General features: G+C 37.9%; 1 protein-coding gene across 2 annotated transcripts in view; it reads right to left on the reverse strand.

Moving 5' to 3' along the window:
• The window catches only part of LOC140726821 (paraspeckle component 1-like), a 134,212-nt gene that overhangs the window by 57,793 nt on the left and 54,442 nt on the right, over window positions 1–21,977 (reverse strand). The window contains exons 8-9 of one of the 2 annotated variants that reach the window (XM_073043674.1): window positions 15,498–15,670; window positions 11,557–12,092 (exon numbers count right to left, since the gene is read on the reverse strand). The exons of the other annotated variant lie outside the window; for it this stretch is intronic. Of the exons in view, the coding sequence (XP_072899775.1) occupies window positions 11,883–12,092; window positions 15,498–15,670 (383 nt within the window). The 3' untranslated portion in view covers window positions 11,557–11,882. Of the gene's footprint in view, window positions 1–11,556; window positions 12,093–15,497; window positions 15,671–21,977 lie in introns of those variants that run through there. 2 annotated transcript variants of the gene reach the window in all.

Genomic DNA, 21,977 nt, shown 5'->3' on the forward strand with positions numbered 1-21,977 from the left:
AGGGTACAGCCTCAGAACACAAAGACATTCTTATGGAACAGAGATGAGGAGGAATTTCTTTAACCAGACGGTAGTGAATCTATGCAATTTATCAGCACAGATAGTTATGCAGGTCAAGTCATTGCATATATTTAAAGTGGAGGTTGATAAGCTCTTCATTAGTAATGGCATCTAAGGTTACAGGGAGAAAACAGGAGAATGGGACTGAGAGAGATAATAAATAGGTCTGATGGAATGGCAGAGCAGACTTGATGGGCCAAATGGTTTAATTGTGCTCTTGTGTTATTATGGTCTTATTATACCACACAAAAGACAACAACTCAACTCATTCAGCCTATGCGATCTCAGAGCAAAATCTAATTTTACTCTGAGCTGGCATATGGAATATGAAAAACTTCTAATTTTCCCCTATGGTCTTCTCTCATAAAGGGTTTTTCATATAACCCTTACCATTAACTCTCCCAGATTCTATAAGCCATCAACACTAAGGGCAGTTAATCTACTAACCTTCACATCACTGGAAGGAAACTGGAGCACCCGGAGGAAACCAACATCGTCATAGACAATAGACAGTAGGTACAGCAGTCGGCCATTCGGCCCTTCTAGCCAGCACCACCATTCACTATGATCATGGCTGATCATACACAATGAGTACCCCGTTCCTGCCCTCTCCCCATATCCTTTGACCCCGCTATGGAAAGCGGCCAGTGAAGTAGTGGAGATTTGAGGCTTTGACTCGAGAGATTCTGGCAGTTGGACTGTGCAATCAAGTCAATTAAGATTTGAATAGCTCAGACTCAGCAGAAAGCAGCTGATTGGGCAATCGAGGTCAGGTGACCAAGCAGTTTGAAAAGCTCAAACAAATAGAGGGTTACCTCAAGCAGAGCAGCCTGTGGAAAGTGGCCAGTCAGTGAGTGGGCCAGTGAAGGAGTGGAGATCTGAGGCTTCGATGAGCTTCACTCCAAGTGAGGTAAGGCCGGGTAAGTTCCTTTCAAAGGAGAAAGTTTCAAAAGTTGAGGCAAGTATAGGGTAGGTCATGGCAGCTGAGATCGGCCCCGTGGTTTGTTCATTCTGCAGCATGTGGGAAATCAGGGATACTTCCTGTGTCCCTGACGACTATGTGTGCAGGAAGTGTGTCCAACTGCAGCTTCTGGCAGACCGCATTGAGTGTCTGGAGCTGCGATTGGATTCATACTGGAGCATCCGCGATGCTGAGAAAGTCGTGAATAGCACGTTCAGTGAGTTGGCCACACTGCAGGTAAAGGCTACACAGGCAGAGAGGGAAGGGGTGGCCACTAGACAGCGTAGCAGTAGGCAGATAGTGCAGGAGTCCCCTGAGCTCATCTTCCTCCTAAACAGATATACTGTTTTGGATACTGTTGGGGGAGATGTCTCATCAGGGGAAGGCAGCAGCAGCCGAGTTCATTGCACCATGGGTCGCCCTCTGCGGCACAAGAGGGAAGGAAAAGGAGTGGGAGAGCTATAGTGATAGGGGATTCAATTGTAAGGGGAATAGACAGGCGTTTCTGCGGCTGCAAACAAAACTCCAGGATGGTATGTTGCCTCCCTGGTGCAAGGGTCAAAGATGTCTCTGAGCGGCTGCAGGACATTCTGGAATGGGAGGGTGAACAGCCAGTGGTCGTGGTGCACATAGGTACCAATGATATAGGTAAAAAACGGGATGAGGTCCTACAAGGTGAATTTAGGGAGTTAGGAGATGAACTAAAAAGTAGGACCGCAAAGGTAATAATTTCTGAATTACTACCAGTGCCACATGCTTGTCAGAGTAGAAACAGGAGGATATTTCAGATGAATACGTGGCTTGAAAAATGGTGCAAGGGGGAGGGATTGAAGGTATGAGATGTGAATTCGCTAAGATAGACTGGCAAATGATACTTAAAGGGTTGACGGTGGATATGCAATGGCAAGCATTTAAAGATCGCATGGATGAACTACAACAATTGTTCATCCCAGTTTGGCAAAAGAATAAACCAGGGAAGGTAGTGCACCCATGGCTGACAAGGGAAATTAGAGATAGTATCAAGTCCAAAGAAGAATCATATAAATTAGCAAAAAAAGCGGCACGCCTGAGGACTGAGAGAAATTCAGAGACCAGCAGAGGAAGACAAATGGCTTAATTAGGAAAGGGAAAAAAGATTATGAGGGAAAGCTGGCAGGGAACATAAAAACTGACTGTAAAAGCTTTTATAGATACGTGAAAAGAAAAAGATTGGTCAAGACAAATGTAGGTCCTTTACAGTCAGAAACAGGTGAATTGATCATAGGGAACAAAAACATGGCAGACCAACTGAATAACTACTTTGGTTCTGTCTTCACTAAGGAGGACATAAATAATCTTCCGGAAATAGTAAGGGACCGAGGGTCTAGTGAGATGGAGGAACTGAGGCAAATGCATGTTAGTAGAGAAGTGGTGTTAGGTAAATTGAAGGGATTAAAGGCAGATAAATCCCCAGGGCCAGATGGTCTGCATCCCAGAATGCTTAAGGAAGTAGCCCAAGAAATAGTGGATGCATTAGTGATAATTTTTCAATACTCCTTAGATTCTGGATTAGTTCCTGAGGATTGGAGGATGGCTAATGTAACCCCACTTTTTAAAAAAGGAGGGAGAGAGAAACCGGGGAATTATAGACCAGGTAGTCTGACATCGGTGGTGGGAAAAATGCTAGAGTTGGTTATCAAAGATGTGATAACAGCACATTTGGAAAGAGGTGAAATCATCGGACAAAGTCAGCATGGATTTATGAAAGGAAAATCATGTCTGACGAATCTTATAGAATTTTTTGAAGATGTAACTAGTAGAGTGGATAGGGGAGAGCCAGTGGATGTGGTATATTTAGATTTTCAAAAGGCTTTTGACAAGGTCCCACACAGGAGATTAGTGTGCAAACTTAAAGCACATGGTATTGAGGTTATGGTATTGATGTGGATAGAGAATTGGTTGGCAGACAGGAAGCAAAGAGTGGGAGTAAACGGGACCTTTTCAGAATGGCAGGCAGTGACGAGTGGGTACCGCAAGGCTCAGTGCTGGGACCCCAGTTGTTTACAATATATATTAATGATTTAAACGAGGGAATTAAATGCAGCATCTCCAAGTTTGCAGATGACACGAAGCTGGGCGGCGGTGTTAGCTGTGAGGAGGATGCTAAGAGGATGCAGGGTGACTTGGATAGGTTAGTTGAGTGGGCAAATTCATGGCAGTTGCAATTTAATGTGGATAAATGTGAGGTTATCCACTTTGGTTGCAAGAACAGGAAAACAGATTATTATCTGAACAGTGGCTGATTAGGAAAAGGGGAGGTGCAACGAGACCTGGGTGTCATTGTACACCAGTCATTGAAGGTGAGCATGCAGGTACAGCAGGTGGTGAAAAAGGCAAATGGTATGTTGGCATTCATAGCAAAAGGATTTGAGTACAGGAGCAGGGAGGTTCTACTGCAGTTGTACAAGGCCTTGGTGAGACCGCACCTGGAATATTGTGTGCAGATTTGTTCCCCTAATCTGAGGAAAGACAGTCTTGCCATAGAGGGAGTACAGAGAAGGTTCACCAGATCGATTCCTGGGATGGCAGGACTTTCATATGAAGAAAGACTGGATCGACTAGGCTTATACTCACTGGAATTTAGAAGATTGAGTGGGGATCTTATTGAAACGTATAAAATTCTAAAGGGATTGGACAGGCTAGATGCAGGAAGATTGTTTCCAATGTTAGGGAAGTCCAGAACGAGGGGTCACAGTTTAAGGATAAAGGGGAAGCCTTTTTGGACCGAGATGAGGAGAAACTTCTTCACACAGAGTGGTGAATCTGTGGAATACTCTGCCACAGGAAACAGTTGAGGCCGGTTTATTGGCTATATTTAAGAGGAAGTTAGATATGGCCCTTGTGGCTAAAGGGATCAGGGGGTATGGAGAGAAAGCAGGTACAGGGTTCTGAGTTGGATGATCAGCCATGATCATACTGAATGGCGGTGCAGGCTCCAAGGGCTGAATGGCCTACTCCTGCACCTATTTTCTGTTTCTATGCTATCTATAAGAGCTCTATCTAACTCTCTCTTGAAAGCATCCAGAGACTTGGCCTCCACTGCCTTCTGGGGCAGAGCATTCCACATATCCACCATTCTCTGGGTGAAAAAGTTTTTCTGCATCTCTGTTCTAAATGGCCTACCCCTTATTCTTAAACTGTGGCCTCTAGTTCTGGACTCACCCATCAGCGGGAACATGCTTCTTGCCTCCAGCATGTCCAATCCCTTAATAATATGTTTCAATCAAATCCCCTATCATCCTTCTAAATTGCAGTGTATACAAGCCCAGTCACTCCAATCTTCCATAGGAACCAACAAGTAAAATCTAAAAAAGACAGCAGCAACGATCAGGACTGTAACTAGGTTGCTGGAACTTTGCTGCCACAACTTCCCAAACTACCATAGTCAAGTTTGTTTATTGTCATTTTCAGTGTACAAGTGTAAAAGAGAACCAAATAACTGTAGTGGAGGCTAGGGTGTGGAGGGGTGGATTAGTGGGTGGAGGTGTTGATTAGTCTTAGTACTGGTGTAAAGTAATTACTTTTGAGTCTGGTGGTTGTGGCATGAATGCCAAGTAGCCTTCTCCTTCATAGGACAAACTGTCCATAAGAAGGGTGGCTGAGATTCTTCAGGATGTTACTGGCCCTTTTCCAACACCTTTCTATATTTATGTCCTTGATGGTAGGTAGGCTGCTGCCAGTGACGCATTGAGTAGTTTTGACTACTCATTACAGAGCCTTACTGTCCGCCTCAAGTGCATTTTCCATACCATGCAGTGATGCTGCTTGTCAGGATGCTCTCTACAATGCATCAGTAGAATGATATGAGTACAGATGTACATACTCCAGTTCTCTTCAACCTTCTCTCAAAGTAAGGTGTTGGTGAGCTTTCCTGATTGTGTATAATGCGTTCTGAGACCAGGGGAGATTGTGCGAGATGCGCACTCCCAGGAGTTTCTACTGTTGGACTGCCTATGTAAAGAGGGTGTGAGTCATTTAGCAATCACACTGAGGAATTTCTGATCAAATTGGCTCAAATTATAATTCTCATAGAAAGATGCAATGCTGTCTTGTAGAGGCCCAAATTGAGGGAAATGGGAGTAATTTAGGTTTACTCCAAATATACAAAATGCATTTATATAAAATAATCAAGACATACAAACTTACTGATGAAAGAATGGCAGCACTTTTCACATGCTGTAACTAATGCAGCATGTTAAATACTTCATATGCCTGCATAGAGTGAGTAAACAAAGTCTTGTTTTGACTTCTCAATTTACTTCAGCTTGACTAGGTGACTAGCTTTTAAAAATGAACAATCACAATTAGCAATGCTTCCAAGTTTAATCCCTGGCATTTACTTAGCTCACAAATGAAACAGGAGAGAAATTGCACTACACAAGCAAAAACAGTTAGAAAAAAGACTCAAAATAGAAGGAAAAGAATCATTTGGCAAAGTTCTAACAGAAAATGACACTTCACAACACCAAACTACAATGAATTACATCATAAGCACACAATATATACCTAGAAATCTCATCAGAAAGTGATTCTCAGCAGGAAGAGTGATGGAAGCATATGATACATTTGTATTCTTAACAAGAGAGACCTTTTTAAAGTAGTTGGGACATTTACTTGTTAAAAATTGCAAACCAGTATGACAGAACATCAAGGAAATCACTGCCAAAAGATCAAGTGCTTTTCAGTGAAACTTAGTCAGAGGTGCCAAGTATACGATTGCTGCCAAAGAGAAGAGCTAATAGTTAATTACATCCAAATCAAAATTTAAAGTACACATAGATTACAAGTGTATCATTTTTAAGCATTGAAATCATAAAACTAAAAAATCCAAACTAACTTAAGAAAATTGATTTGCTGTTCAAAATAAAATGAAATGGTCATTTTCTTCTCTCAAGTCATGAAATTATAGCAATAACAGATAAAATCAGCCATTCTCGTGACCAACTTCACTTGTGAACATAGTTATATCGCTATCATCTCATGGGAAAGCACAAGATGTGTCTCCAAAGCAGTGACTGCTAGCCCAACTAAAAAGCTAAAAGTAGCCAAACAATTGATATTTTGATAAAGTGATCAACGCAATGGAACAAAATCCAGTAAGAATTTATTTCCATTAAGATTAAACGGTAAAAAGGAGGAAATTTAGAAAGGGAAGAAAACCTGGTAATCAGAATTGATTCAGGTTGTTATTAACTAATGCAAATAATTAAGAGCTAGAGAAGTTTTATTTACTAGTTTAGTACAAATTATAAAAATTGTCAGGCATTCCAATCACTCAGATATCTGTCAAGACACAGAACAAGAATTCCATGCCCATCTAACTTCGGAAAGTGTACTTTAAAATCAGACAAATGTTAAAAGGTATCATTGTTCTTTTTACATGGAAGCCTGTGGGTTCTGACTTAAAGACAAAAACAAAAATTGCAAAATTGTAATATTGATTCAAGTAAATATGAGGTAAGGAGATTTGATTGTGACTGCTTAAAAAGCTTAAAAATACTCTTACCATTGATGGAGATCTATGTTAATTCTAAAGAAGAAGCAAGATTATAGAAGTGCTTTGTGTCAAATTATTTACAACAAAATATACCATTATGTGGGTCAAACATTTCACTTTAAATGCAGAGGAATTCGTAAAAAAAAAACAACAAAATATACTTTAAATCCAGGTTACTTAGTGATAAGTTACTGCACATTTATCTCAGCTGAAATACTTTGAGCTCCACAACCAACGCCATTAACAAGTTATCAAAATTGAAGTACATGCAACATTAAAGTACACAATGTTTCTATGAGATTTATGCAGTATCAGCTCTATAATTGAGTATAAGCTTTATAATTTACAAGTGTACTCTTAAATGAAAAAGTCATTTTTTTTGGAAAAGACAATGTTTTATTTAATTTATTTGATCAATAAAATTGCCAGAGTCTGCTGTAAGATTTTAAGCAATTACGTCTGAATTGTATTTTAAAATAATCAAACCATAGATATGCAACTTTGATTTCGTAGATGCAACAACCAATGATCACAACCAGCAACTTGCAAAATTCTAGGTGCTCAGGTATGAAACTTAATGTATAAGACACTATTACTTTAGAAAGAAAACAACTAATTGACATTTTACGATAAATGAAAGTAAACACCCTTAATGCCATTACATGCACCATGAATTGATCAGGGAGTACAGTGACTTAAAAATCAGATTCATTAAAGCAGAAACCTGCAATTGTTGGACCAATAGCTTCCCATCAAATCAGTATTTGCACCTGAAGGCTTTACTTTTAAACAAAACCAAAATAACCCACAGCTGTCACCACTGAGTATTTTGGAGAAATAAATTCAGCTTACTGATACATACTTCAGTGAAGTGCATTTAATTGTCAATAAAAATGACAAATGTAAAACAAAATGCAAAGGATAACAAACCTTTGCAAATGTTAACATGTATGAGGTTAGGGTGAGAGAAGGTGAGGACAAATCTTCTTGCTATTGAGCTGGAATTTCTACTAACCCTTCAGGAGGTGCTTCACTCCATTTAAAACAAAATGGTGTAGCTGAAGTCCATTCAAAGAATTGCAGGAATAGCTTATGTTAAGATAAATCTAATTAAAAATTTCATTCAAGGGTAATAGCGAAGTTGATTCACTTATCACTAATTCATACATTCAAGAGTTGAGAGGTGCAAACTGATTCTTATAGATTGAGTTTAGCTCATATGTAGAAAAAGAGTTACTTAAACCATGACAGTAAGGTTTTGAATTTGATTTAATCACTAAATTGTTGGAAAGTAGACAGAATGTCACTCAATTATACTTTCTATGTTCAGCCATTATGTGGAATAATTTGAATGATAAATTTAATAAAGAGGCAGAAGCTGACTTCTTTAAAATACAGTGGATTCCAGTTAATTGAGCCATTAATTAATCAGGGCTGCTGCTCAATTAGGACAACTCTTAAAGAACAAAATATAATCAAGAAAATCTTTTATTTGGGACACAATGCCAGTCAATTGGGACAGGAGACTCTTACAAATAGCTTCTAACTAACATCAATCTTGTGCACTTGTGTGGGTATTAAGATACTACCCCATACTTAGAACAAACAGTTTTTTTTAAAAAAAGGGTCATTGTGTGTTTGTGTTCAAAAAGCAGTGATTTTTGTTACTGATAGTTGGTGAGAAATAAGCAGTAAGATAGTTTGGAAGTTTTGCTCATCATGGTTTCAAGCATTCAGGCTAGGAGATGCCAGTTAAGGACCAGGGTGGAAAAAAGGAAACTGTTTCACAATTCAACAAGTCAAGAATAATGAAGAATTTGAAGAATCGTGTTGCATGTTACAATGAAAATAAAGATTTAGAGAATGCAATGGAAAGTATTGTATGAAGGCAGTCCATTATCTGCACTAGGTATCTGCACTGATCTTGTTCATTTACTGTCAATCTAAGGAACACAGCAGTGTACACTGGATGAATTCCTTTGTCAACGATTATTAGGAACTAATAGTTTTACAGTATTAGTAGTGTTCTAATTTGTTCTACATTTCATTTAAATATATAAATAATCACTGTTAAACGGCAGCTTTTTTTTGCCTCATACACCTTTTTCCACTATTTCCATGAAACTTTGGCTAATTGAGACAGCTGTTTAATTGGACCAAAATGTAGAGGTCCCAATGTGTCCTAATTAAACAGGATCCACTCTATACAGAATAACTAATGGATAAACTATGGCTTTCAAAAAGAAAGTATTAAACAGATGGTGAATGCAAAAAATAAAAATCACTGGATAAAAAGCTTACCTATGTCTTCACCTAACAGTCAAAGATTAAACTTCATAGTGCATTATCTATATTGACCTTTGGCTGTGTATAGCTTTTCACATGAACTGGAGGCACTGAAAAACCAAAAGATCTGTTATATATTTGATAAAGAAAAACTTCGGCTGGAATAGCAAGTAATCAGATGATCCCAATTTACTGCAGCAAAACCAATGAAGGCAAGTTCATATTTTGTAATTAAATTAACAGGTATGAGACCAAGATGGTCTAACTGGTGGCCTTGACTTCAAGCTCCATATTTTGAAACTCCTACATTTCTTTATGTTCTCAGTCTCTAACTGCTCCTCTTCACTCATTTGTCAGATTATCTTTACAGCTTATCCCCCCCATCACAATTATATCCTGAGGTATTCCCCTCTCCTCACTGCACCTTAAGCTTTTCTTTCTTCCCAACTCTAACGAAGTCTTCAAACGGAAACTTTAATTGTTGCTTCTCCATTAGATGTGGCCCATACTGCTGTGCATCTTCCAGTATTTTGTTTTTACTTAAGATTTCCAGGTTTATTTTTTGGAATTTCAAGATATCATCTAATGCACATTTTGTCAAAAAAGTGATAAAATGATATACAATAACAAGTCGTAAACTGAATTGGATAAATGTTTGGAATTTTCCCCCCTTGGAGGAGCATACGAGATAGTTATGCTGTTAAATTGTTCTACAAAGCAACTAATAAAAATGTGCAATTGTATTTCAGCAATATGAAAGGTAACAGAAATAATGGAAGCAGCAGTTAAAAAGGTCTCAAATTCAAAAGCAAGGTTCATCAATCTGATACAGAAGTCTGAATTCCATCAAACCACTGGGACAATTCAATTCAAATAATTTAGGATAAAAACATTGGTGACAGTGAAACTGAACATTTATAATCTTGCCAATATGTCTCTTAAATATACTCTGCAACATGGAAAACTCATTTACAGAATGGACTATGCATAGCAAATAAAACTCACACTTAGTAGTGCATTCTGAACCTTGAGGAATACCAAAAGTTAAGGTGGAGCAGCAAAAGGTTGGTAGACCAATAAACCTTCAGTATATAAATGATGCACAGAGTTATTTGCTGAGAAGTGCTGTCTGCAGAGGACGAACCTCAGGGTTGTATACATCCATAATAAATGTACTTTGTATTTTGAATATTTGAAAACCAGATCCTGACTCAAGTTTTAATTTAGATTATCTACACTGATAAAGATGGTGGATGGAGAGAATACATCATGAAAAAAATCCACTTAAGGTTCTAGTTAGATGCCAGAATAGATTCCTAACATAAGTGGAAAATAAAGTATTTCAGTCATTCAAATCAGTTTTCAAAGGATTGGATATTTTCATTATCCTATAAGTTATCTGTAGGGACAATTAAATGTGCAGAACACACACAAGTCTCTAGGAGTTTGCTCTACTGCCTTTGAGAGTTGGGGAGCAATTTTCCTGCTGTCCTTTTCTTTTGACAATTCATCTCAGGGAAAAGCAAGCACCATATAAAGATTGAGGTGACTTCAAAAAGACTTAACTGTCTCCCAACCATTTAAAAGGTCTTTTTAAACCTAAAATAGTGAAGCTCTATCAAAATACCAAATGTACTATGATAGAAGGACAACTAATAACACTAATTTCAATTTGCTATCCAGACAATGTGGGAAATACAGGTAACAAAGATGCAAAATATTACTTTTCACTGCAGAGCACTTAGAGGGAATCAAAAGCTGATTATCAATTGAATATCAACAGTTCAATTTCAGCAAAATTAATATGATTATTTCAGTCCGACCCAAAATATTATTTAAAATAAAACGTAAGATTTCCACTCGGCTACATGTAAATATGAAATTACTGGTTAACACTAATGAGATACAAAAAAAATCCATAACAATGATAATCCTACACTCAAAGTATTTTAAATAATCTTTTATGCTACAGAAGAACAAGTTCAAGCAACGTGAAGAAACTTTTACTTTTGAAGCCTCATACTTAAACAATCGTTTCTAAACTGATTTAAAACAGGGCCTCTGTTTAGAAGTATGCTGAGAATGTCAAATTAAACAACTCATCCAGTTAAACAGAATGATTTAAATATGCTCAACTTTTGTATAGTAAATTGACAATACAAGTCAATTCTTCAGAAGTATACTTTTGCTTTACAAAATTTGGGAGTTTAAGGTTGCATAAACCTCAAATGAACGAAAATTGCTATGGCAATAGTTTTTTTAAATGGATGTTGCTAATCTATTTTGAAAGTATCTGCGGTGTTACGTCAACATGACCAATACTGCACAAGATTTCATAGTAGTGACTTTTAACTAATATAGCAATTTTAAACTAAAATAGCAAATTCAACTTGACAGAATAATCCAAAATGATCTAATTATTTGCTTGGGTCAGCAGAAAGAGAAGGGAGACAGGAATGCTAGAGAAATTAAGAACATATTTTAAATTTGTTCCCAAGTAATTATAAATTCATGTGGATAGGATATAGCCATTTGCAACTTGAACTTGAAAAATGATCTGTGAAACAATATAGTCATGGGATGGGATAATCTGTATCAGGAATTTAGAAAACATAAGACAAATAAATTGCATCAATTTAAAAATTATGCACATTACAGATTGTGCATCGCTTAGTACATGTTAGCTAGTGTTCAATTATTTTAACAAAAGAAATAGTTTATTTGTTTTATTTATTGTTCCATGGATTTTACAGCATGGTCACATTATAAAGATGTCTAATACTGCAGACACAAAATGTAAGCCCAACTTGCTAAAGCAATGTTTTATGTGGTTGTTCTATGAGATAAAGCCTGAAGCATTTTAGACTTCAGTATAGAGTCAAACAAAAATATATAAGGAAACAAAATCCAAAGATTTACATCACATTAAAAAAGTCAAATAACAGCAGATAAAACTCAACTGATAGTTTTAAATCACTAGATATCCGTATATCTTAAACTGTCACAGAAAAGCATGACGTTTGCTACAGTTCAAAATGTCTAATATCTGCGGCGTTTATTAGCTCCATCAAAGTTACCAACTTGATTTCCTCTACCAAAACCACCAGGTGCAGCACTTACAGCACCCACACCTGCCATGGGTTGTTGAGGAGCAGCCTCAGGTGCAGGCGTTCCGCTTAAGCTTCCCCTATTAACCATAGGAGGAGAACCTAATTGACTAGGAGCTCCTTGAGGAAATCTATCATTGCGCTAGTGTCCATTTGCAGTGATATTTTATATATTACATATATTTTAAAAAAAGAATGTCCATAATATGTTCCATTGGAGGAACCAATCAAAAGATGGCATATTTATAAATTGATTGGCGACATTCCATGTTGGTGTCATGAAGTTTGGCAGGCAGTCCAGCAGTACCAGGAACATACAAAAAGGAGATAAAAGGAGCAATTAAATTAGTTAACTTATAGATGAATGATGCTTTAAATAATGAAATGCAATTTTTAGAACTTACTTTCAAAACATCAAAAACTCAACTGGCATAATACACAATTAGCCAAATTTGAAAGGACTCCAAAACCATTACAACACAAAAACTATAGACCATACTAATTTTTTTTCAAGACTAGGAGGCCACTTATTATGATGACAAAAACATATTCACGTGAATTTGCATAAATTTCTCAGGCTTAGTAAGATTTATGAAAATTATAAACAATGAAATTTCATGTATTATGTAATTCATTTTGAAGGAAATAGAGTGCAAGTATCTCTACAGTGATTTCACATGATAGGGAGTAAAGTTTTATGCTCCAAGATAGATGGTGTTTTTAAAAATTAAAAACATTTCCACCATTTGCTTTTATTTACCTTACAATACGCCCAACATGCCCTCTCTAGTTGCTACTTGTTTAAAAAAAAAAACAGCTAGGAGGAACGTATTGGGTCAGGCAGCGTGTACAGGGAAATGGACAGTTGATGTTTTGGGTCAACACCCTTCAAGTGGATCCAGCTGCCTGTCGTACTGAATTCTTCCAATTTTTTTTGCTCCCAATTCCAGTCTCACTGCTACTTTATTTTCATATCTTTTTATCTTAATCACTAATCTCCAACAATTTAACTTTCATGCCCTCTCTCCACATATTGCCAAATCTCTTATCCTGTTTAACTCAGTCCTTCTCCCACTCAAGTTTCACTTTCTTTCTTCTTACCCATTCTCAATTCTTACTTATTTTCATCAGTATTACATCTTCTCTATATTTTCTTGTCCTTTCCCCTTTATTTTCCACCAAACCATATTTTCCATGGTTTTTGTTTGCAATTCTAACTACCTCAATTTTCTCTCAACTGTGTTTTGCTCCCTTGCCAAACCACAATTGCCTTTTACCTTCCCATTTGTCACTTGTGCATTTATGTTTATATTATTGCAAGGACACCAAAAAAGAGAATAAGGCAGATGTTGTCATGATCCATTGGTTCTCCAGCACTGTAGGAAATCTTTTGATAGAGATTATTCAAGGCATAAGGATTATTTAACATCAACTGCAATTAATAATTCCCCAACCCAAAATCAGTGTAAACTAAATGCATACAGAGTCGAAACAGTTCTGGAAACAAAACAGCCTTGTAGTAATAATACAACCAGTGTTTCCCCAAATAAGGACCTGCTTGTCTGTCTGGCAAATGAAATAAAACCATGCAACAGTCTTTACCAAAATGTTGAGGAATTTCTAAAACTATGAGAGGTATTAAGTACAAATTTGAGAGTGGCCACAGACAGGACATGACAACAACAATGAAAATCAAGAATGTTGTCATCTGCAATACAACTCAGTACTTTAAGTACTTGGCTAATTAGATCACATATAGCAAAATTAACTCAATTTGCTAATAAAGTTAACACTAGATGAATGTTATTGATTTATGCAATTAAACTATATTACAAACTCTACACTTGTAAAATAGTACTACCCTCTCTGTAAATTTAATAACAACTTTACTACTGGGCAATATTTCAGTTCAGGAAAAGAGCACAATAAGGCTGCTGACTAAAAATGTTAAAAGTCTGTAAATAAAGTAGACCCTTAAAAGATGGACATTTCCATATTTTTCACATGGAAATTTGGTTTTTTTTTGGTGTGGCTTTTTATCAACAGAAAGTGGAGATGGCACTTGCTCAGCCACCAATTTGGATTCCAGGACAAAATACGACATGCGACAGTTCGCATGTTAGATAATAGTATATACTAGTTATTACTATAGAAAAATCTTGTTCTTTGATAATCAATGATAAGACATTACTGAAAGATTCAATTCAATTCCCTTATTCTTGGAGGCAAAATGTGGGAGATATAAATAAATAAAATTTTCACATTGTTAAAAAACTTGACTAAAAATTCATTCTCTGTATCATAATGAAATCTTAAAACAAGGTATTACTTAGAGAAAAAATGGAGTCAGGTATACTTTTAAATTTAAAGTCCAAATATATGCATAATTTTATACATTTAATTAAAATTCTAGCCTGATAAACTTCAATATTTGACAAAATGCTTTTGCGCAAATTTCAGTTTAATATTAGAAAGGTACGTTTACACTTTTAAAAGGTTGACATATTAGACAAAATTGAACTATCTGATGTGAGAGTACTTAATGACTCAAGGCAAAATTTAAAGCTTTGCCTACAAGTTCAGTGAATTAGTTTCAACCATTAGTTTTAATTTAATACTGTTTTAAGGTAAAGTAGAATATCAAGTGCAAATATATATATTACAAAACCCTATTAAAGGTAACATTTAGATTGTAAAGAGTCATAGAGCAGGCCCTACTGCATAGACACAGGCCCTTTGGCCTATGTAGTTTGTACTGAACTGTTTTTCTGCTTAGTCCCATCAACCTGTACCTGGACCATAGCCCTCTATATTCCTCCCATTCTAGCACTTATCCAAACTTCTCTTAAATGTTGAACTCAAACCTGCATCCACCAGTTCCCCTGGAAGGGCATTCCACATTTTCACCACCTTCTGAATGAAGTTCCTCCTTAGGCTCTCCATAAATTCAGCTATACTTTCCCCCAGATTGTCATCACAGAAAATTTAACACAAAATTCAAGCTAGCCTCCAACACCTGAGAATATGTAATACACTCAATAAGCCATTTAGACTTATTAGGCATGACCCTTATTTCTTTTAAATCCATTTTGCTATTAAACAGTGAGTAAAATTAAAATTAATCTTATAATCAAATATATTCAAATTCACAAAACTCAAATCCACAATACTAAACATCTAATTTTGTTTATTAGTAATACTGCAAGACTGCCCAACTTAAAACCATCCATATTCTTTTTATAAATGTAGCAAAATTGTTAAAAGCATTGTTCTATAATTCTGAATTCATCATTTAGATGTAAATTTTTAAAACACATCAAGACACACATTTACCGAAATAGCATCCTACAAATCTAAGATTACTTAATCAGTTTTGATCAACTAAACTTAGTTGACTAGTGCATTCTTTAAAATGAGTGGAACACAAAAAACATGCTAAATATTTTGCACATGATTACAAATCTTGTTAGTCTACATTAGTGTAAACATACCTTTCTTATATTACTTAAAATATAATGACAAAAAAACGGATTATTTAATACATTACCATTGTTCCACTGTTGTCTCCCAGCATGGGTGTTCCCATACTTGCAGCTCCTTCTGGCCCAATGGCTGGGACAGGTCCCATTGCAGTACCAGGCATAGGTCCACGGTTGTTCATGTTCATACCCATAAGTGGAGCAGGCCCTTGACTGCCAGCAGGAGCTGGGCTATACGCATCTATGCAAAATAGTTGGTACTTAGATCTAACCTAGATCTAAATTTTGATTCCAAGGTAATTAACTGGATAGAATATTTGCAGAAATTAATAAATTCGTAAACATGCTATTTAAGACTGACCATGCAAGGCAACTGCTACCTGATTAAAAGCCTGCAAAAATTGTTCTTTGGGACTGTACAAATTCTGTCACAACGTTTACATATACAGTTATTCAGCTTTCACTGGTAACAAAAACCATGATGTTTGCATATTTTGATTTTAATAGGTAATTATTTCACAATTAAAACTGGAGAAACAAAATAGATAACTTAAATAAAGCCCAAATAAACACTTCTACAAAGACACACTCTATTTATATCTGGACACTTTCACAGGGCTGCAATAAATCTGATTATTTTTCTTCATATCTTAAATTTTTCAACAATTTCTCTGCAAAAAAGATCTCCAACTCTACAAGTTAGTATTGGAAAGATCATTGCCAATACTTACACTAGCAAAGAATTCAGTTAAATTTGAAGATTAGACATGTCAAATTCAAATCTAAATTAAATTTACCATGAAATATAATAGATTAGATTCAAATTTGTCATTGTACCGAGTACAGATACAAAGCCAATGAAATGCAATTAGCATCTAACCAAAAGTGCAAAAGAACAGTGTTATTTACAAAATAACTGCGAATAAAAAGTATGTGCTACAGCATACAAATATAAAAGTACTGACACAGTACAATATGGGTGCAACACTGCTTAGCGCTGTGATGCGAGGTTCAGCAGGATCACAGCCTCAGGGGAGAAGCTCTTTCTGAGCCTGCTGGTGCGGGAGCAGAGGATCCTGAAGTGCCTACCGGATGGAAGGAGAGTAAGAAGTCCATGGTTAGGATGAGATGCATCCTTGATAATGCTTTTCACCCTTCCCAGGCAATGTTCTCAATGGTGTGCAATTGGGTGCCGATAATCCAGTGGGTAATTTTCACCACCCGCTTGAGTGCTTTGCTATCTGATACAGGACAATTGCCATACCACACTGAGATGCAGTTGGTGAGTATGCTCTCAATGGTTCAGCAGTAAAAGTCCGTCAGCACAGGCAGTCCCCGAGTTATGAACGTCTGACTTATGGACAACTCATACTTACAAACAGAGGGAGGAGAGTACCGTCTGCCATTTTAAGTCAGATCACGACGCCGTCCGCCATTTTAAGTTGTTGCTGTTAACACTGTGTAACTTTGTATTTGGCTTAAATTTTTCTTAGCAAGATTCACCCTGACCACCCTCCCACCTTTCCCAGTCAGCACCGCCCCACCTTGTCCCATTTAACCTTTCTCAGTGCGGGTGGAGTTTAGGACCCGGAGCAGCACAAGACCCGTCGCCCGCATCCTCCGCTGTATATATTTTTTTTTATTAAGTGCAATCGTGAACAATAGCCAGATCAGAAATGCTGATCAAGTCAACTAGTTCCTAAAGAGAACTTTGATAGGCCAACCAGATGGTTCACTGCTGCTCAGCGATAGAACATAAAATCCGCGGTTTCCTGTTCCATTTATGGAAAACGATCGCAACTGAAAATAAAGTAGAAATAATAAAGCGATTGGAAAGAGATGAAACGCCATCAGTCATTGAAAAAGCTTTAGGCTACAGTTGGTCAACGATTGGAACAACTTTAAAGGATACAGGTGAAGGATAAAGTGAGAATAATGGAGCATGTGAAAGGTCCTGCCCCAATGAAAGCTACAATTATTACTAAACAACGCAGTAGTTTAATTATTGAAATACATACATTTAAGTGTTTTATATGCATAGAAAGGTAAAATATATACTATATACTAAGACAAACGTTTGACTGACACTAAACAATACCAGATGTACCTGTTCCGACTTGCATACAAATCCGACTTAAAGACAGGCTCAGAAACTGAACTAGTTTGTAACCTGGGGGCTGCCTGTATCCTGGGACAGAGGTGAGCTCTGTCCAGGAACTGGGAATAGGGAATAGCATTTTTGCATTTGGCAGGGTAGGAAGAGGTATAGTTGATGTAGTTATGAGAGTCAGTGGGTTTACAGAAGATATCAGTGGACAGTCTGTCTCCAGAGATGGAGACCGAGAGAGGGGAGAAAAGTGTCCGAGATGGACCAAGTGAATTTGAGGGCTGGGTGGAAGTTAGAAGCAAAGTTGATGAAATTGACGAGCTCGGCATGGGTGCAGGAAGCAGCACCAATGTAGTCGTCAATGTAGCGAAGGAAAAGTTGAGAAGCAGTACCAGTATAGATTTGGAGCATAGACTGTTCCACATAACCAACAAAGAGGCAGGCATAGCTGGGGCCCATGCGAGTGCCCTTAGCTGCACCCTTGGTCTGAAGTGGGAAGAGCCAAAAGAGAAGTTATTAAGTGTGAGTATCAGTTCCACCAACCGGAGGAGTGTGGTGGTGTTGGGGAACTGGTGAGGTCTATTGTCAAAAAAGTAGCAGAGGACTTTGAGGCTTTCTTGATAGGGAATGGAAGTGTATATGGATTGGACATCCATAGTGAAAATGAAACAGTCAAGACCAGGAACTGGAAGTTACTGAAGAGATGGAGGGCATGGGATGTATCCCGGATGTCAGTTGGGAGGGACTGAAATATGGGTGACAAAATGGGAGAACAGGTAGGCAGATACAAGTTCAGTGGGCCAGGAGGAGGCTGAAACTATGGGTCTACCGGGACAGTCAGGCTTGTGGATCTTGGGGAGGAGGTAAAACTGAGCAGTGCGGGGTGTGGGAATTAGGAGTTTTTTGGCTGAGGATGGAAGGTGGCTTGAAGACTGTAATAATCTGTATGCCATGCCACATGCGCCGGGGGTCCAAAGAGTTGAAATGCTCCTTGACCCTCTGTTTGTTTGTATGTTTAGCCTGAGAGATTCTCCTCCTCAGGTTGGCCCTGGCTGAGCTGTAAGCCTCCCAGTCTCCAGACCTGAAGGGTGAATCTCCAGCTTTGAGCAGGAGGCAAACCTCCGTGTTCACCCATGATTTCTGATTGGGGAAAACTTTTGTTTTTGTGATGTCACTCTGTCTACACACTTGTTGATGTGCTTAAGGAGAGAGTTGGTATACGTCAATGTTAATCTGAGAGTCTGTGGTGGCACGGACAGCAAACTTGCTCCTGTCTGCATGCAAGAATGAAGAACAGTCAGTACCATTCAGTCAGATCTTAATAGTCTTCATTGTGGGTTTCACACATCTAATGACCGGGCTATACTTGGGAAGCAGAAACAATGAAAGGTGGTCGGACTGTCTCAGGTGGGGAAGGGTAGTGGTTTTGTAAGCATCAGCCACATTTGTGTGGACATGATCTAAGGTTTTATTTCCCCTTGTGGTGCAAGATAAATTTTGGTAAAATCTTGGAAGCACGGTATATAGGTTGCAATGATTAAAGTCCCCAGCGACAATAAAAGCTCCGTCTGGATGCAACGTCTGCAACTTGCTAATAGCGGCACTGAGGTCTTGCATGGCTACTTTAACATTAGCATCCGGTGGTACATAAGCTGCAACAGCAATGATGCATGTAAATTCATGGTTGATAAAAAGCTCTGCACTTAGTGCTCTGCTGATCTGGAATACCTGATTATTAAGTGTCAGCAATGGTAGAGTTAGTGACCATGATCGATTCACGTAGATGCATAAACCACCTCCTCTACTTTTACCTGTTGCTGTTGCAGCCCTGAAGACCGTGCACACTTCCAGTTCCACCATGTTGTTTGGGACATTACTGTTTAGCCTCATCTCCATAAAAAACATGATATTGCAATCCATAAGCCTTCTTTGTCCAAGGGTTCAAGTCCTTAATTTGTCCAGCTGTTCGTCAGAGACCGAACATTGGTGAGGAAAATGCTAGGTAGCACCGGCTGGTGTGAATTTAGCCTTAGCCTAGCACGCAGACCTCCCTGCTTCCTGCCTTTGCTTACAGTTTCGACGCTGGCGCCAGGCCCTTCCAGTCGGAGTGAGTTAAATGCAAGTCCGCGGTGTCCTTACTAACTCCGGAGGTAATTGGTCAAAGTTGAATGGATAGTCCAAAACTGTGTTGGTGCATTGGTAGTTAATGACCAAAAGTGACTGCTTGCTACAAGTGTAGTTCACGTTGCTGGATCGAGCGAACATGCAGGAAACAAGCAGATAAATGAACACTTTTTCGAAATCCAGTAAGACACTGAGCCTTGCAATACATATGCACCACCACCATCTTATTTAAAATATCCCCAAGTTAAGGAATGGTTGATGCTAACAAATCATACCATACCTAGGTCCAAAAGAACACTTCAGGCTAACAAAAAATGCCATATATCTGTCTATTCACCTCTTGCCAACTGTAAAATAAGAGCAGCTGTTTTGGAAGATACTGCTTGCAACTATTTCTGTATTTTCATTCCTTCCAAAAAAAGACAATACTTCGGTAGAATGACAGAAAGTTATTTGGAATTGTATTACTTCATCCATTTTAACAGAAGCTTTCTATCATTGCCTTCATTTAAAATTAAACATTAAAGAAACTTTTCCCAGTATTCCTTATTTATTTAAGGATGCAAGATAGCCAGAATGGACTGTGGCAAAATTGGCAATACAGTGGACTCTGGTTAATTGGGCCGTCGGTTAATCGGAGCAACCACATACTTGGAATAACTCTTAAAGAACAAAAACTAAGATAGCTAGGATTCCCTTCATTTATTATGGACACTATGCCAATTAATTACACCAGGAGACTGTTGCTGACAGTTTCTAATTAGCGATAGCCATATGCACTTTTGTGGTCGCTAGACATTACACTGTACTTAAAGTGAACAGTTTTTAAATAGTGTCAGCTCTACATTTTGTGTTCAAAAAGTACTGATTATTGTCACTGATATATGGTGAGAAATAAGTGGTAAGACAATTCAGAACTGTTTTGTAGTATCAAGCATTCAGGTTTCCAAATGCTAAAAACAACCAGAAGTTAAAATAAAACACTTTCAACTATTTCAACAAGTTCAGTACCTTTAAGAATGTGAAGCAACTGACAATCATCTTAAATGTTTACCATACACTCAGCTCTCACTGTGGCTCCAAGTAGCTGCTTGCATACAACAGTGGCCAGACCATTTCAACAGGTGGGCTAAAGCACATGAGGGTAGCTGGCAGGTCTCATACCACGATGAGATAGGGCAGGCCTGTTCTAGCATACAAAATCAGGTCTGGAGGTCTAGGGAAATGAGCTCTACAGTAAAATCCAACAGCTAGGTAAAAATTCTCCCACACAGGTTTCCTGCCATTGTCAGATACAACAGACAACCACCATTAGAATTCTAATTTTAAATACATAATTTGTTCCCTAATTAAGTGATAGTTAAAAAGGTATTAAAAAAAGGCAAACTATTTCCATGAACCTTCAGCTAATTGGGGCAGCTGCTTAATTGGGCCAAAATGTACTGGTCCCGATATGTCCAATTAACCAGAATACACTGTATATGCAAAAAAAACCTGACCAGTACTACATTATTTGCCACTCAATAAAAGCGTTTGTGGGAAATCATATTAATGGAATTATGAGCATTTTAACCAAACTGGCAGGCAATCCCATGCAAATGTATATCCCACATATACAGACAATACAACAGCCTTTATCACAAATCATTGAACGATAAGGATGTCTGGCTCTAATTATTAGAACCATAAGATCAAATGTGGATCATCATCTGGAGATCTTGTCTTGCGATACATTGAAGGTTGCAAAATTTACTGGTTTGATGCCCAGGATTGCAAGTCTGCAATATCAGCATTTGAATTTAGAAATGCACTGGGGATTTGATAAACAGATGCAGAGTCAGAATCCTCATGTTGAAGTATTCATGAATCAGAATCTCAAAATAGAGGAGTCAGCCTTCAGGTAAGAAATTCCTTAATCCAAAGGAGCAGTACTGTAAATTTATGGAACCAAAGCACACCTTATCACTATTTCACTGCCATCAAGAACAATTGCTTGCCATTCCACACAAGTCCAATCACCTGACTGTATATCTACTCCCCATATATAGGCAAAACTGTGAACCATGCCACAATGAAGGAGCTGATACAGGACTGCATTGAAATCAGAAGACTGGATCACGTTCTGGGATTAATTTTGACATCTGAATGAATATGTTACTGCTGTCGCCAACTTAGTCAATACCCGCAAGGATGAATGTGTACTTTGAAGAACATACGAGCCTTCCAAAAACAGAAGCCCTGGAAGAACCAGGAGATACAACGTCTGATGGCTAGATCTGTGACATTCAAGACTGACAATTCAGAATGCCACAAGTCT

This window comes from Hemitrygon akajei, chromosome 4 (assembly GCF_048418815.1).
Source record: "Hemitrygon akajei chromosome 4, sHemAka1.3, whole genome shotgun sequence".
Taxonomy (NCBI): domain Eukaryota; kingdom Metazoa; phylum Chordata; class Chondrichthyes; order Myliobatiformes; family Dasyatidae; genus Hemitrygon; species Hemitrygon akajei.